Source organism: Lytechinus pictus, chromosome 12 (genome assembly GCF_037042905.1).
Source record: "Lytechinus pictus isolate F3 Inbred chromosome 12, Lp3.0, whole genome shotgun sequence".
NCBI classification, from domain to species: domain Eukaryota; kingdom Metazoa; phylum Echinodermata; class Echinoidea; order Temnopleuroida; family Toxopneustidae; genus Lytechinus; species Lytechinus pictus.
Genome location: NC_087256.1, coordinates 7,523,862 through 7,539,465, shown reverse-complemented (window position 1 = coordinate 7,539,465; position 15,604 = coordinate 7,523,862). Strand labels below are relative to the sequence as shown.

The 15,604-nt window shown below is 37.4% G+C and overlaps 1 protein-coding gene across 4 annotated transcripts; it reads right to left on the bottom strand.

Annotated features, from left to right (window-relative positions):
• Positions 1–10,520: 10,520 nt before the first annotated feature.
• Positions 10,521–15,229, bottom strand: LOC129272886 (serum amyloid A-5 protein-like). 4 transcript variants are annotated; one of them, XM_064107425.1, is made up of 4 exons: positions 14,531–15,229; positions 13,907–14,070; positions 12,337–12,447; positions 10,521–11,157 (listed from the first exon to the last, which is right to left on the bottom strand). In XM_064107425.1, exons 2-4 carry the CDS (start codon positions 14,038–14,040, stop codon positions 11,016–11,018), a joined length of 387 nt encoding a protein of 128 aa, XP_063963495.1. In that variant the 5' UTR covers positions 14,041–14,070; positions 14,531–15,229; the 3' UTR covers positions 10,521–11,015. The 4 variants fall into 4 exon arrangements, with proteins under 4 accessions (XP_063963495.1, XP_054765944.2, XP_063963497.1 ...); XM_054909969.2 differs by having other exon boundaries at positions 13,907–14,067; positions 14,531–14,711; XM_064107427.1 differs by having other exon boundaries at positions 14,483–14,577.
• Between the last annotated feature and the right edge of the window lie 375 nt (positions 15,230–15,604).

Here is a 15,604-nt window from a genome sequence, read left to right as displayed (position 1 = left end):
CACAATTCGTTTTACTCGTAAATACTCTGATGATAATGTAATAAATTTTCAGTATGAACGAAAAATTGAATAATCTTTATAATATTACAAATGTTAATGATGCATACTCTTTTTTATCAATTATTTTACTCAATTGTTTGGCAAAAACCTTCCCTTGCTTAAAACTAAAAATAATAATCACGGCATCAAAAAACTATATATGGATATCAACACATTTATTTAGATGCATTAAAAAGAAAAATCGTTATCATAAAATTTTCTCCAAAATAGTACATTGGATAATGAAAGAAAATACAAAAGATAAAGAACTAAATTGAATACTTTATTAAAACATGCAAAGAAAACATACTTTACTAACAAATTAAAACAGCATAAAGATAATACAAAACAGACATGGTCAGTAATAAACTCATTATTAAACAAACCTCGAACATCTTTGCCAGATTTCTTTATCATCGAAACTGAAGAGGTCTATGATCCACAACACATTGCAACTGAATATAATACAAATTTTATAAATTGCTCTAGACGGATAACATCATCTTTTCTAAATTCTCCTAATGATACTTCTTTTGAAGATTATCTTACTGGCTTTTTTAACAAATCTTTTCTTTCTTATATCCTATAACAGAATATGAGGTCCATACAGTTAAGTAATTCATTACGCAATGGTAATTCTTCTGGATTTGATAACCTAAGTACTAATTTAATGAAAGAGATTATATTCTATATAACAAAACCATTGGTATTTATATTTAACCTCGCCCTCTCTGCAGGCTTGGTCCCGGATAAACTTAAAATATAGCTATGATAACCACAGTATTTAAAAAAAAAGATGACCCTCATCAATTTGATAATTATATGCCTATATCCATTCTACCGTCTATTTCTAAGTTGCTTGAAATATGTGTTTATAATAGTTTATATTCATTTTGTTTAAATAATGAAATTCTCACTGATTCGCAATATGGGTTTAGAAAAAATCACTCCACTGCATATGCTTTGATAGAATTACAAGATAAAGTTTTGACAGCCATTCATAATTATATACAAACAAGTTTTGCATTGAAATTTTCATGGACCTTTCTAAAGCTTTTGATGCTGTTAATCAAAAAATACTTCTTTCCAAATTAGAACACTATGGGGTTATGAGCTTACCATTCTCCTGGTTTAAAAGTTATCTTTCTGATACATCTTAATATGTTGTTTTTAATAAAAGTTAATCAGGCTTTTCTAATACCACGCATGGTGTACCGCAATGTCTTATACTCGGCCCGCTATTATTTTTAATTTATATCAACGATCTCATACATTCCTCTATTAAATTTGACTATATTATGTATGCCGATGATACAACTTTAATACACAACCAACCTTATAATCTTAATTTACAAAACGATATCAATGTTGAATTAGATAAAGTAACAAAATAGTTCAAGGCGAACAGGTTATTGATAAATCCTAGTAAAACAAATTATATTACCTTTTTCCATAGGCAGTCTCATATTTCAAATTCATTAAATAATTTACTACTTCAAATCGACAAAATTCCAATTAATAAAGTAAATAGTGTTAATTTTCTTGGTGTATATATCGATTATAATATGCAATGGGACACCCATGTACAAAAAGTCACTCAAAAAGTATCTAAATGTATTGATATCCTGTATATATCAAAAGATTCCCGTCCTTCTTTTGCACTAGTAATTCTTTCATGCTCTCATATCTTAACTATTGCCTTGCCGTTTGGGGGAAATTGTAATCGAATGAAATAAGACAAATTATTTAAATTGCAGAAAAAAGCCCTTCGTATTTGCATAGGATATCATTATCATGCTCACTCTGCCCCACTCTTTAGAAAACTAAAATCTATTAATATTCTTTATTTGTACTATCTATTGCTCTCTATTGCTCTCCTTGGTTTTCTTTATTTTCAGAATAAATCACCTCTTAATGTCCATGAAATGTTTACTTTCAATCGCCAAATTCACCATCACAATACCCCTTTTAAAGATTTGTTTCACTTATGGCATGTTAAATAATGTAAAGAAATCCGTAAGACACAATTTCCCTGTAATTTGGAACTCGACCCCTAAAGATATAATTGAATGTAAGTCAGTTAATTCATTTAAAAAAAAAGATTGAAGCAATTTCTTTATCTGAATGCGTATAATCATTTATTTACTGTAAATTGTCTTTTTTGTCTCAGTTTATATACTGTCTTTGTTCATATCATGTATATTTCATCTTGTCATTTCTTTACAATCTGCATAATATTTTGGGAACTGCACATGTACAAGGCCTCTTGGCTTTTTTGTTGCAGTTCCCTGTTTCATTTTTACTTTTACTTACTGCCCGTTATGCCTCCTGGCATGTAGGGCAGCAACAGAAGCTCTCCACTCCCGTCTGTCTTGGGCCAGTCTCTGCAGTGATACCCAGGTCTGTCGGAGGTTAGACATTTCGCCCTCCACTGTCCGTCGCCAGGTGTTCTTGGGTCGATCTCGTTTTCTCCTTCCTTTTTGCTTGTTGATAATTTTGTATATTTTGTATTATGTATGTTTTTACTAAAAATGAAAGAAATGCGAATTGAATTGAAAATTTAAATTTGAATTTACGTCATTTCAAACTTTCAATTTGTAAGTGAAATGGTTTTTGAACACTTGGCATAGAATAGATTGTATGACATTAACAACAAAAATTTGTTGTCATAAAATTGTAATAGTGCAAGTTGGCTTGTATATTTTCCTGTCTTTGTTATCATGGACCAATTAAAATAAAATAGGTCCATGTTGTTATCAGGTCTCGATTTACAAACAGCAAAAAGTTTTGGTGTCCTTCGCTTGTCTAAATGAAAGACAATGGGGAACCACAACATTATTTTTTTACGGATTTCATGTGATGTTGAATTCTTTGCTAACTCAACATTCTGATTGTTGTTATTAAAACACATAGAGGATATAGAGATTTATACCAAAAACGCTATCTATATGTTAAAGCAATTAAACACCGGTTATTACTTCACCACTCGTTAATTTTGTGTCAGGGCCTTGGGAACGAGTTTTAAACAGGGGGGGGGGGGCTGCTTTGAAAAAAAAGGGTTTTCACTCCAATATGAAGGTGATTTGGGTTAAATTTGTAGTTCTTAGCATCTATCTGGTTACCATGGGGTGCCGCCTTTGGTGAATAACACACGCATGATTTGTGCTAAGTTCAAAGTCTATATAAGGTGTAATTTCAACAAATGATAGGGTATGGTCATGAAGGGACAACAATTGGTGTAAGTTTTAACACCTTGGTTTACATAGCATGAAAACACGTGAAATATCTAGATCATAATTATATAAAACTATTGCTTTGCACAATTATAAACGTCGTCCTATCATCCAGTTGAAAAACTTGCCTCGATCATGTTACAATTTGGCATGCCATTGCCCAATAGACGAATAAAAAAGTGACATGGTGTGAACAAAATCATATTAATTATGCATGCTTGGGGTCAAAGATTTGCTTCATATTGATCAAGAATAGATCCTTAGTTTTCATATTATAGCAAATCGACATCCAATAATTACGAAAACTACTAAGTCTTTATCTTTTTGCCCGATATTTTTTCACATTTTCAATGCGAAATTTTCGGCTACATGCATGGATCATGTGGATGCTTATCATTCACTTCATTCTTATCATAAAATACAACAAAAGAAAAAAACACGAAATCATTGGTATTGGCGAAAGAATATGCATTAGTTCTACAATGGCCACCTTTCGCAAACCTGTGGGACGGTAAGATTAGGGTCCCCTAACACAAAAATTAACGATTAATCGTACATTCGATTTTCACGAGTAATTGTACATTATAATAAATGGAATCAATCATAGAAAGCTGTTATACATTCATTGCTAAGCTTTGTGACACAGGCCGTATAGATCTGCTTTTCGTGTGCAAAATTATTTCACGCGACACCCGTTTGCATGCATATGTACGTCTGGTCATTATCGTATATGCCCCCTGAGCCGGCGGCGAACCATGACAGCTGGCTGGAGATATTCGAAATGCATGGCCCACAATAGATTATGACATAGATAAGAAAGTTTTTTTTTTTCAAACAAATCGAGTACATATTGAGTGAGGAAAAACTTACTGAATTAAGGCTTAGATATAGATCATTACAATCCATCGAATCGATATTGCATTTAATGTGGATTATTGGTGAATCACTGGCAATTGATTCCATGGGTCAGATGACCTCTCCAGCCGAAACCATTTCGCATGCGTTGATACGTACACAGCATGTATACGTCTGAATACCAGCCAAATTTGCGGGGTTTTTTCTTTTGTTTACTCCTTCTACACAAACGACATGCCTCTAGCACACAATGTAATGGGCATTATGTTTTACTTTCCCCAGAAATGGGGGATTAGATTCAAATTCCCGGGGGGGGGGGGACCACTTCCATTGATGAGTGGATACCAGGCACGACCATGCAGTTTCGAAAAGCACCCTAAACAAGGGAAGCAAGGCTTTTCCAGATTATGAAAATGCATCTCTTAACAACTATTTGGCTTGTGAAACCCTACAAGTATTGGAAATATATCACTTTTTTCAGTATTTTAAACATCGTTTTTGACACCTTTATAACGTTACAAAGGCCTATACGTAACGTACTTGCCCACTCTGTCCCCTTTTACGCGTGGTCGCGCCTGGTATCCACTCGTCAATGGAAGTGGGGCCCCCGGGCGGCCTCTCGAGCTCTGGGAGGAACCAAATGTGGCTCTGGAAAGTCGTCCTAAATCAGATATATCGCTGTTACCATAGTAGCAACATTGACGAGTGGATACCAGGCACGACCATGCAGTTTCGAAAAGCACCCTAAACAAGGGAAGCAAGGCTTTTCCAGATTATGAAAATGCATCTCTTAACAACTATTTGGCTTGTGAAACCCTACAAGTATTGGAAATGTATCACTTTTTTCAGTATTTTAAACATCGTTTTTGACACCCTTACAACGTTACAAAGGCCTTTACGTAACGTACTTGCCCACTCTGTCCCCTTTTACGCGTGGTCGCGCCTGGTATCCACTCGTCAATGGAAGTGGGGCCCCCGGGCGGCCTCTCGAGCTCTGGGAGGAACCAAATGTGGCTCTGGAAAGTTGTCCTAAATCAGATATATCGCTGTTACCATAGTAGCAACCAGAATTTTGCACACGAAACGCATATTGAATGTTTCCTTGCAGATGCGAAACGACAAAAAAATCTCATGTCACACAATTTGCACTGCAGGACAGAGTTTTACGACCATGACGACGGGCCCAAAAGTCTCTTCCAAAATAAACTTCCGTCGTAAATATGCGTTCGCGTTCTCCAACGAAAGGTCGGGAATGACGCTTATAGGCCAAGTGGGTTAAGCCTAAATTCCATTTATTCGAAAAGTCCCGTTTTATCCGACAGTCACCATAGTAACAGTGCTTCTCAGCCAATCAAGATCAGGAAAAGTTGTCAGATCTGACAACTTTTAGGAAAAAATGATGATGAAACACTCTTGTTAGCGACCTATTCTCCATTCATTAATTATTCGAAACCAACATGGCACTATTAATGTATATTTGTTACATTACATCACCTGCCGCCCCTTACTATGTCAAGATATTTCAATGGGGGGGGGGGGGGAGGAAGGAAAAGATGGGTAAAGGATAAATTTTGTTTTTTTCTATATTCATTTCGAATGAGAAAGGTATTAAAGAATATTACTGCACAGTCCGGATTTCTCTTCTTTGTTGTACTCTTTGTCTTTCTACTTATTTTTTTATGATTCTGTTCTCTTCCCAGTCAGTCGGCAAGCCCTGTAAAAGTAGCTTCTTTTATCCAAGTGATATTCATGACTAGAGGGTTTTTGCATTTTTAATGAGCTTGGTGCGGACCAAAACACCTCTTCTTATTCGGCCATTGCTGCTCTAAATATTGACCAAATTTCATGTTTTGGTATCTTTGTAAAGAAGAAGAATCATACTTTTAGGTCATGTGTTTGGATTTTTAAAATGATTATGTAATATAGGGGAAACTTTTGATCTAAAACATGAAAAAAAATATTTTTTTTCATGCAACAAAAGTTGTTGTTTTCACACTTAATTTCTGTTTGAGCACAAATGATTTTTAGATCATAATAAGGCTGAAGATCTTAGCTTTAATATGATATAAGTTTTATGAGAAGATGTATTTTAGATGGGTCAGCAGCCAACTTTTCATAGGCAAAGTACATTTAGCAGCTCAAAAACAAGAATACTGCGCTCTAATTGGTCAGAGACCACACACCCACGCAAATTCTAATGTTCCCCACACTGGGCCGCTGTAAGGTCACACTCACCATGTGGTAATCTCTTCATATTACCCGCGCCTGTTGTTTGGAAAACATTATGCAGCCAATCAGACCTCTGGATTTAGTTATGTTACTCAGAAATTTCAGAAATCTCGTCTTGCATCTTGATGGAAAAGCTGGCTGCTGACCCATCTAAAAAAAATGCCACATATCAAGAGTGACATTGTAAGAAAGTATAGATTTTGAGCTTCCTGGGGCCTGTTGCATAAAACTTTTTACCTGAGAAAACTCTGGTAAAAACTGGAAACTAAGGTTAGTCTGATTTCTGCCATTGACTTTAACACAGGGCAAAAACTCCGGTAAAAACAACCTGAGTTTTCTGAGGTAAAAAGTTTTATGCAACGGGCCCCTGATGATAAAAATAATGTTTGTGCTTAAAACACAAAATATTGCACAATTTGCAAGTGAAAACAGAGGAAGAAAATTTTGTTTGATGCATCTTTTCAGGTAAAAAAATCACTTATTTATCAAAATATTTTATTCAAAATAAATAATCAATATCAAAGAGTAACATTTACTCTTTCCCATGGTACAAAAATAATCAATATTACTCAAGAAAAAAGTGGTTAAATTCTTTGAGAAAGAAAGTCTCACAATTCACGAGATTTTGCAGGGACATGAATTCAGCCACGAGAGGACTTGTTCCCTCTCTTCCGATACATTCAGTTTATAGAGGGCGATCGTCCTGATCCCATACCAGAGGGACCAGAGCTGGCCATTTATTTTTATCGCTTTCAATGTGTTACCAACATGACGCAATTTCTTTTGAATTGGACTTGCCTAAAAAAGATTATGCGCCATGTTGGTAACCCGGCATTGAAAGCAAAATGGTCAAACTCTGTAATTAAAGGCTATGTCCTTCATGGAGTCATCCCTAATAGGCCTAATTGATTTGGTAGTTTTATGAATGTGCATAGTTGGATTTTTTTTTTTAGATTAGTCATTACATAACGTGTTTAAAACTATGGCATTCGTATTAGTATTGGTGATGGTTTATTGAAATCAATTTGCAGTCAGAGGCTGATTTGCAGAATCTTTTACAAATAAGTAAAATAATATAAACATGATCACTTCCATATACAATTTCCAAAAACAAACTTGCCTAAATAAGGATGGGTATTTTATTTAAACAAAAAGAAAGTATCGTAAGCAGCATAGTGAACATGACTCAAATCTTATCAAAATTTATCAATTCGGTTCAAATTAACTATGTATTCATTTCTTTTGTCATTATGTAGAGTTCTAATGTCTGTATAGGATTTTTCTTTAAATGTGTATGAGTCTTTTCAATTGAATAAAATGCCGATAAATAAAACCTTGGTGACTTGGTGACAAGTGAACAGTTGATGAAGGACATTAGAGTAACTGGAACCCCCCCCCCCCGAAAAACAGGGTGTTAAAAGGAGAGAATGATATTAAGATCGAGAAAAGATGAACATGTGTGTGTGGGGGTGTGTATGTGTGTGTGTGTGTGTGAGAGAAAGAGGGGGGGTGAGAGGGGGGAAGGAATGGAGTAAAAGAGACGTCCCCGGCTCATGAATCCATGTCAATCAATTCGTCATCTCATTTCAAACCGTTTCATAATAACGCACTGTAAAAAAAAAGTTCCCGTTCGGTCAGTTAAAACTCAAGTTGTGTGTGCAGGGTGGTAAGAAATGTCCTCGGTTAGCGAACAATTCTCACCTCTGTTAAAAAACGATCCCGGTTAGTGGATTAAATTCAATTTTGAGTATGAGACCGACAGCCGACACATCCCCACGTTGGCGAGTATAGTGAGTCCCTGATTGTCAAATGTGTGTGTGCGTGCGGGGTGGTGTGTGTTTAGCATTAGAGTATTCATGTAATAGATTATAGTAATTGGGTCGGTAATAAAATTAGCTGTAGCAAAAATGACAAAACCGCGAGCTTGGGCAGATTAATATTCCATAGAAGAATAGACATCGGTTCCTGAGTTTCACCCAACATGTCCAATACACTAAAAACAGGTTTACCCAATATTGGGTAAAATGGGAACATGCATGTTGGTTGGGTAGAAAGATACCAAATATTTTGTAAATTTTACGCAATGTTGCGTTGAAATTCACCCTTTACACATGCATTTTGTCCAGTATGGGGTGAACAAAACACCTAGCGAACATGCATGTTCCCTTCCTCTCCAATATTGGGTAAAATTTCACTCAGTGTTATTAGAGTGTAGGAACCTTTACCAAACATTTGCGCTTTTTGATTTATGTAACAAGTTCTTCAAAAATTCATACCACCGGAAATCATTTTAGGTTCAGACATTATCGTTTCTTTAAGAACCATCGTCATTTTCCTGCTTTCTCTCTCTCTTTCTTCTTCTCTATTACTTTCTCTTCCTATTTTCTATCTTTGTCTCACTTTTTTATCCTTTCTCCAACACACGTCTCTCTTCCGCTTTTTTCTCGATCTTAATATGTGACTGGATCTTTCTCCTCTACTTTTTCTCTCGTTCTGTTCATTTTCTGATCGGAATTTTTCTTTTTTCTCTCTGTCTCTTAGTTTTTCTCTTCCTTCCTCTCTTTCGCTATCTCTACCTCTTCCTACCCTGTTTTCGCTCTCAAGACAGTCCCGACCTTTCGTTGGAAGAACGCGAACGCTTATTTACGACGTTAGTTGATTTTGGAAGAGACTTTTGGGCCCGTCGTCATGGTCTTAAAACTCTGTCCTGCAATGCAAATTGTGTGACATGAGATTTTTTTTTCGTTTCGCATCTGGAACGGAAACATTCAATTTGCGTTTCGTGTGCAAAATTCTGGTTGCTACTATGGTAACAGCGATATATCCGATTTAGGACGACTTTCCAAATCCACATTTGGTTCCTCCCAGAGCTCGAGAGGCCGCCCGGGGGGCCCACTTTCATTGAAGAGTGGGTACCAGGCGCAACAACGCGTAAAAAGGGAAAGAGTGGGTAAGTACGTTACGTATAGGCCTATGTAACGTTATAAAGTTGTCAAAAACGATGATTAAAATACTGAAAAAAGGGATATATTTCCAATACTTGTAGGGTTTCATAAGCCAAATAATTGTTAAAAGATGCATTTTCATAATCTGGAAAAGACTTGCTTCCCTTGTTTAGGGTACTTTTCGAAACCCCATGGTCGTGCCTGGTATCCACTCATCAATGGAAGTGGTCCCCCCGGAATTTGAATCTAACCCCCCATTTCTGGGGAAAGTAAAACATAATACCCTTTACATCGTGTGGTAGAGGCGTATCGTTTGTGTAGAAGGAGTGAACAAACGAAACAAAAGAATCGAACGTATTGCATACGCTGTGTACATATGCGAAATGGGTTCGGCTTGAGAGTTGATCTGACCCATGGAATCAATTGCCAGTCATCCACCAATAATCCACATTAAATGCAATATCGATTCGATGGACTGTAATGATCTATATCTAAGCCTTAATTTAGTAAGTTTTTCCTCACTCAATATGTACTCGATTTGTTGAAAAACCACTTTCTTATCCATGTCATATTCTAATTTAGGTCCTGCATTTCGAACATCTCCAGCCATCAGTCGTAATACATGCATGTATGGCGCGCGGGTGTCGCGGGAAAGAATTTTGCACACGAAAAGCAGATCTGTAGGGCCTGTAACCCCCCCTGTAACACAAATCTTAGCATTGATTGTAGAGCAGTTCTCTACGTTTGATTCTATTGACTATAATGTACAATCAATCTTAAAAATCAAGTGTATGATTAAGCGTCAACTTTTGTGTTAGTAGACCCTAATATTAGCGTCCGTGAGGATTGCGAAAGGTGGCAATTATTTCAACCAACCGGCCGTCTTTTTCTGTCTGCTTTTCTCCCTTTTCCTCTCTTATGTCTTAAACTAATTTTCCCCTCCAATCTATACCATTTATTTCTTCCTCAATACCTGGGCCGAGCCCTTTTTTACTCTCATTATATCGCAACCTGCTTGCTCCTCTTTTCTGTCTGTTTCCCCCTTTCTACCCCTCTCTTTCCATTCACCCTGTCTCTTTTTTCTTTCCAATTTATTATCTGTCACCGTGACGTTCTGTCTTTTTTTCTCTCCCCCCTCTCTCGCTCTCCCTCTGCCCCCTCTCTCTGTTTGCCTCTTTAGATGTAACGAACTTTACAACATGACACGGCTGGTGTATAATTATTGGAGTCAAATATATTTTATTTTGATTTTATTTTAGACCAGTTTCTACAATGCATAAGTTAACACACATACGAGCATTCATTATGTTCATGGCTTCCTTGTGGATTCGTAATATTAATTAATTAAATAATATATTTACTTTTATTTAGTTTATTTAAAAAATGGTCACTAGCTTTGATTAATTAATTAATCTAATTCATTAATTAATTTATCAAAGCTAGTGACCATTTTTTTGAATAAACTAAATAAAAGTAAACCTCTATTATAGAGTATCAGATGCCCTTCAAACGAAAACAGAGTGTGTATTTGAAAATCTTAATTTGTAGGGTATGCATAACGAAAATGTTAAACAAAAGTTATAGTTATTGCGAGTTGAGTTGAGCAAGGATCGATGGTCTACGAGCGATTTGACTCGCTGCCGTTAATAACAGAAAACGGGGGTGTCGGCTCGCAGATATCAACTCTTCTTCAGCTTTGCATGCAGCAGCCAGGTTAGTATCGATCAGGGAGTCCTGCTGGTCGATATCTGTTGGGGTCTCCACCGTTGCGCCCCCAGTGGTTAGCCGCCTGATCAGCTGCGGTATCCGCGGCTCCTTGACCGCTGAGGCCAGATTGATAATTTTCGCGTGCGTTGCTGTGTTATGAAACAAAATAATGGTAATTAAACACATGAAACACTCTTAAGATAAATGAAAGCCGTTGCATTTAACACTGACTTCATGAGAGAGTCTGTCAAACCAACGTCATATCATCATATATGCAGATCTGGTACATTTACAGAAACTGAACTTCGTGAAATCCCCTAAGCTGAGAAAGGAAATACTAAAGATCGTCAAACGTGACAGATAAAGTCATGGAGCGGTGTGTAAACAAATTTTCGGCATTACTCTTATGTGTTTAAGATCGCATGCTCGATCTGTAATGAAAATCATAAGTCAGAAAAAATTGGAACCATGCAGTGGGATTCGAACCTGCCATCTACTGCTTTTCGGGCAGCGACTTAACCACCTGGCTATTCTGGTTCATGGCTAAATCACGATGAACTGGAAGTCCAATACCCTCAATCCTCTTCTTTCTGACTCATAAATATGCTAATGCAGTCCGCCGTGGACAATAGATAGTAAATAAAGAGGCTTTAATAGGAAGCCTCTTTATTCACTATCATGGAGCGGTGTATTATTATTATTGCTTGGAATAAGACCCTCTTCGAGAATCCTTTGGCACATAATTGGTGGTCAATGTATTGAATTATATACGAACTCATTTTAACTGGCATTTATCTTTAAACCACAACGTAATTATTGGCAACAAAGAAAGATGTAACTTAATTATTATGACCCAAATGTAGTCCAAAATAACCACGATTTATGAAATATTGATGGGTCCTTTCAAGAGATAAAGGTTGTTTCACAAAGATTGTATTCTTATTTCTCTAAGGACTAGCTATAGTATGGTATTTCTCGTCACTGCCTAAAGTGACCAGAGAGCATTGTCTTAATGTAATGCCAAAGTTCAGTCCCCGTTTTTCAGTTAATTTTTTTTTTTAACAAGTGCACATCTAGTTTCCAATAATGCATATAGCATTTCCATTTATTTGAAAGCAGGATAAAAGAGCATTGTAGATTAAATGCCTTGCTCATGGGCATAGGTGCCGCGGCCGGGGATCGAACCCCGGACTTTCAATGTATAGCCAGGCGCCTTAGACCACTCGGCCACGGCACCTCAACAGTTAATGCAATAATATTTTTTGACGGAGCGCCCCCAACCCACTCTACTTTACCGCCTATACACATATAATTTCGCAGTCCCCTACCTGATGACGCGAGCTGCCCAAGCTCCTCCGGGTCCTCGCTGTGCGGCATCGTAGTTGCCTCGTGCATGGAAGTACTTGTCTGAATTCCTCCAGTTGGAATCACGCATGTCACTGTTAATAAAAAAGAAAAATAATGATTAAGCCAGTAATTTAGCTGTTCCTCACACTGTCAATCGTATTAGTATCTTGTTTTCTTTTAAAATTATATTAGACCTATCTCTTTTTTGTTAAAAGGTTGTGAAGACATGCTTTGAAGTTGAGGTTTACATATACGAAAGTAAAAACTGAACTGATGTATCTTCCAGCAATGAACTGTCGAGGCAATTCACCTTATGGGGATCAGATGATGCGATTTCGTCAAAAAGAGCAAATTCGATTAACCCGACTAGTAAGCGGGCACTGCATGGCATGCACTGCTATACTGTATTGAAATGCATTCTTGCATCACAAGACGTTCCATTTCTATTTCTATAAAGTTGAAGGTTTCGGAATTTTTCCCGCCTCCAGTCCTTCATTTCTGTGGGGCCCATCAAGGGCCCGGATCAAGGGGCACACAAAATTTGTGGATGGTGCACGTGCTCCCAGCCCCCCCCCCCCCCCCGTAGCTACACCCCTTGCCTTTGTATCTCACTGGAGCCTTTGTACTGTGCAATCACAATTATCAAAAGGTATATGCATGCGAGATGTGTGAGCATTTGTTAAAGATAATTTCTTACAGATAAAAACGGAATAAATCGGTATAAAAAAGGCCTGAAGGTCAAAGTTGGTGTAATCTTATCAGATTACAGAGTCTCTCCTCAAACTGCACCAGTTAAGAAAATCATTAATAATAACATGTTACATGGTCCATTATATAGCGCAGCTACTACAATTGCATATACTCTTCTGCGCTTGATACTTCGTATCATATTATTACCCCGGATGTAGCTGAACCGTCATATAGGTGAAGCATTCAAGGAATAAATCCTACCGGTTACCACTAGCGTACCTACGGGGGGGGGGGGGGGGGGGGGCACTCTGCCCCCCCCTGACGAGCCACAACCCATACAAAAGACATATACCTGGCCCCCCTGACGAGCTTAAAATACCTTTTTTGCCCCCCTGACGAGCTTGAAGACCTTAATTACCCACCCTGACAAGGTGAAGACCTTTTTTTTTTTTTTTTTTTTTTTTTTTTTTTTTGCTTGTCAATTTTTTTTCTGGTACGAAAACACCTAAATTTTTTTTATTGAAGACCCTTTTTTTTTTTTTTTTTTTTTTTTTTCCCTTAAATTTTTTATCTGGAACGAAAACTTTTTTTTTATTTTTTTTTTATTTTTTATTTTTTTTGCTTGTCAAATTTTTTGGCGGCCGATTATGCCCCCCCTGTGGAAAATCCTAGGTACGCCACTGCCGGTTACCCATTCATCTCACCTGCTAATGCAGCACAATGTGGGTAAATTTCTTGCTGAAGGAAAACACGCCATGGCTGGGATTCGAACCCACGTCCCTCTGATTGAAAGACGAGAGTTGTAACCACTAGACGACGACTTGTCACTAATTATTCCCTGGGTACTTAAGAAACACTTACTTGTAAGCTCGCTGCATGTCCCGAGCTCCCTGGAAGGCTTCCCTTGTGCGGTCCAACCAGTCCGGCCAGGCTCTAGATGGCGCCACCAGGAGGCCTAACATCAGGAAGGCAACCACCATCATCGATGCATTCATCTTTGATCGTTCCGGGTATAGTAGGCACTGCTGGAGCAAATACAAAACGACAAACTCTGAAAAAATGACTTCCAACACAAAGAAACCCTGGGATTAATTTACAAAGGCCCTACTTGCGATGAACTGAGAGAAAACAGCTAGGTCTCGGAGATTAACTTAGGTTTTGACTCATCTGATATTCTCAAGATTCATTGCAAAATTCCTGTCCAAGCTACTCTACGTAGGACTCTATTATCTTTCGAAAACCCTACACAAGGACACAATTACCTCATAATTACATGATAACAGTGGCACTCATAGCAATTTTTTGACCGTATGCGACCCGATCTACAGACTGACCAAGCCCGAAAATGGTGTTATATAATGGACAATTTATTTTGTTCTGGCAAAGTTATAATGTTGTTCGTCGAGAGGTATAAAATACCCCCATGAGTATACAGACCTTGATGAACGACAAATCTTCTCGCACATCGAAGAGATTGAGTCTTACCTATAATAATCAGCATGTGAAGTAAATCTGGAGCCTGGCTGAAGTCTGAAACAAAACGGCCGATAGATCCTTATTTTATTGACTTTTTACGGGAAACCAGTCTTGAATAGGTATTTTCAGGGCATATCCCATTCTAAAGTCTACGTGATGTTGACCGGACACGAGATATACTGATAAAACCGTTCCAAACAGATTACATGGAATACAGCGAACTTTGTTTTATGATCCGGATTGTTCTCCATTGGACAAGGACGCGAAGTATGGAGTTACATATATTTTTGTTCTGACTATAATTTCCGATTTGCATCAGATAATCCGCCGGTGGTTTCTTTTCATTGTCTTATTGAATTTCTCCTGGAAATCAATCCTAAATTGGTATTTTCAGGGCCTGTCCCCTATAAAGATAATCTACATAAAATTATACTTTAAGTAGAGCGTTGTGGCCCACCAGTGGATTAGTCTTGTGACTTTCGAACAGAGGGTCGTGGGTTCGAATCCCATGCAGCCATGGACCCATGGCGAAATTTCCTTCGGCAAGAAATTCATCTACAATATAATGCTGCACTCAACCCAGATGAGGTATATTCCTTCAAATGATTCCGCGCTGTAAGAGGCTACCTTGCTAAAGCCAGGGTAATAATATCCAAGTCCTTTAATTGGAAGCTCATAGGGACGTTATGTCAAAATGTGATATGCGCTATATACAACAACTGCGTTATTATTAGTATTATTGTTATTATTACTATTATTATCATTATAATTATTGTCAATTTTATTATCATTATTATTATTGTTATTATTATTATTATTATTATTATAGTGTTGTCCGGACACTATAGATGAGCTGAAAAAAACACTATCATTATGAACAGATCACATAGAACTTTGCATCCAAGGAATATCCTTCATTTAGCAAGGCCTACTCATGGCCGAAAATAACTATATTCAAATAAATAGAATAAAATTCACCGAGCAAAACTCAGAAAAAATCATCAGATCATGGGAATCTGGTAACTACGGAGCCTTTAAAGTGCCTTCGACTTGACGACTTGGTGAGATACTTTATCTTGCCAT

Bases quoted from the DNA above. Each gene is read 5' to 3' on its own strand.
- LOC129272886 (XM_064107425.1), bottom strand. From the start codon at position 14,040: ATGAATGCATCGATGATGGTGGTTGCCTTCCTGATGTTAGGCCTCCTG. The intron at 12,448-13,906 runs GTAAGTGTTTCT...TTTTATTAACAG, and splicing joins GACATGCAGCGAGCTTACAA to TGACATGCGTGATTCCAACT. The intron at 11,158-12,336 runs GTAGGGGACTGC...TTCATAACACAG, and splicing joins TGGGCAGCTCGCGTCATCAG to CAACGCACGCGAAAATTATC.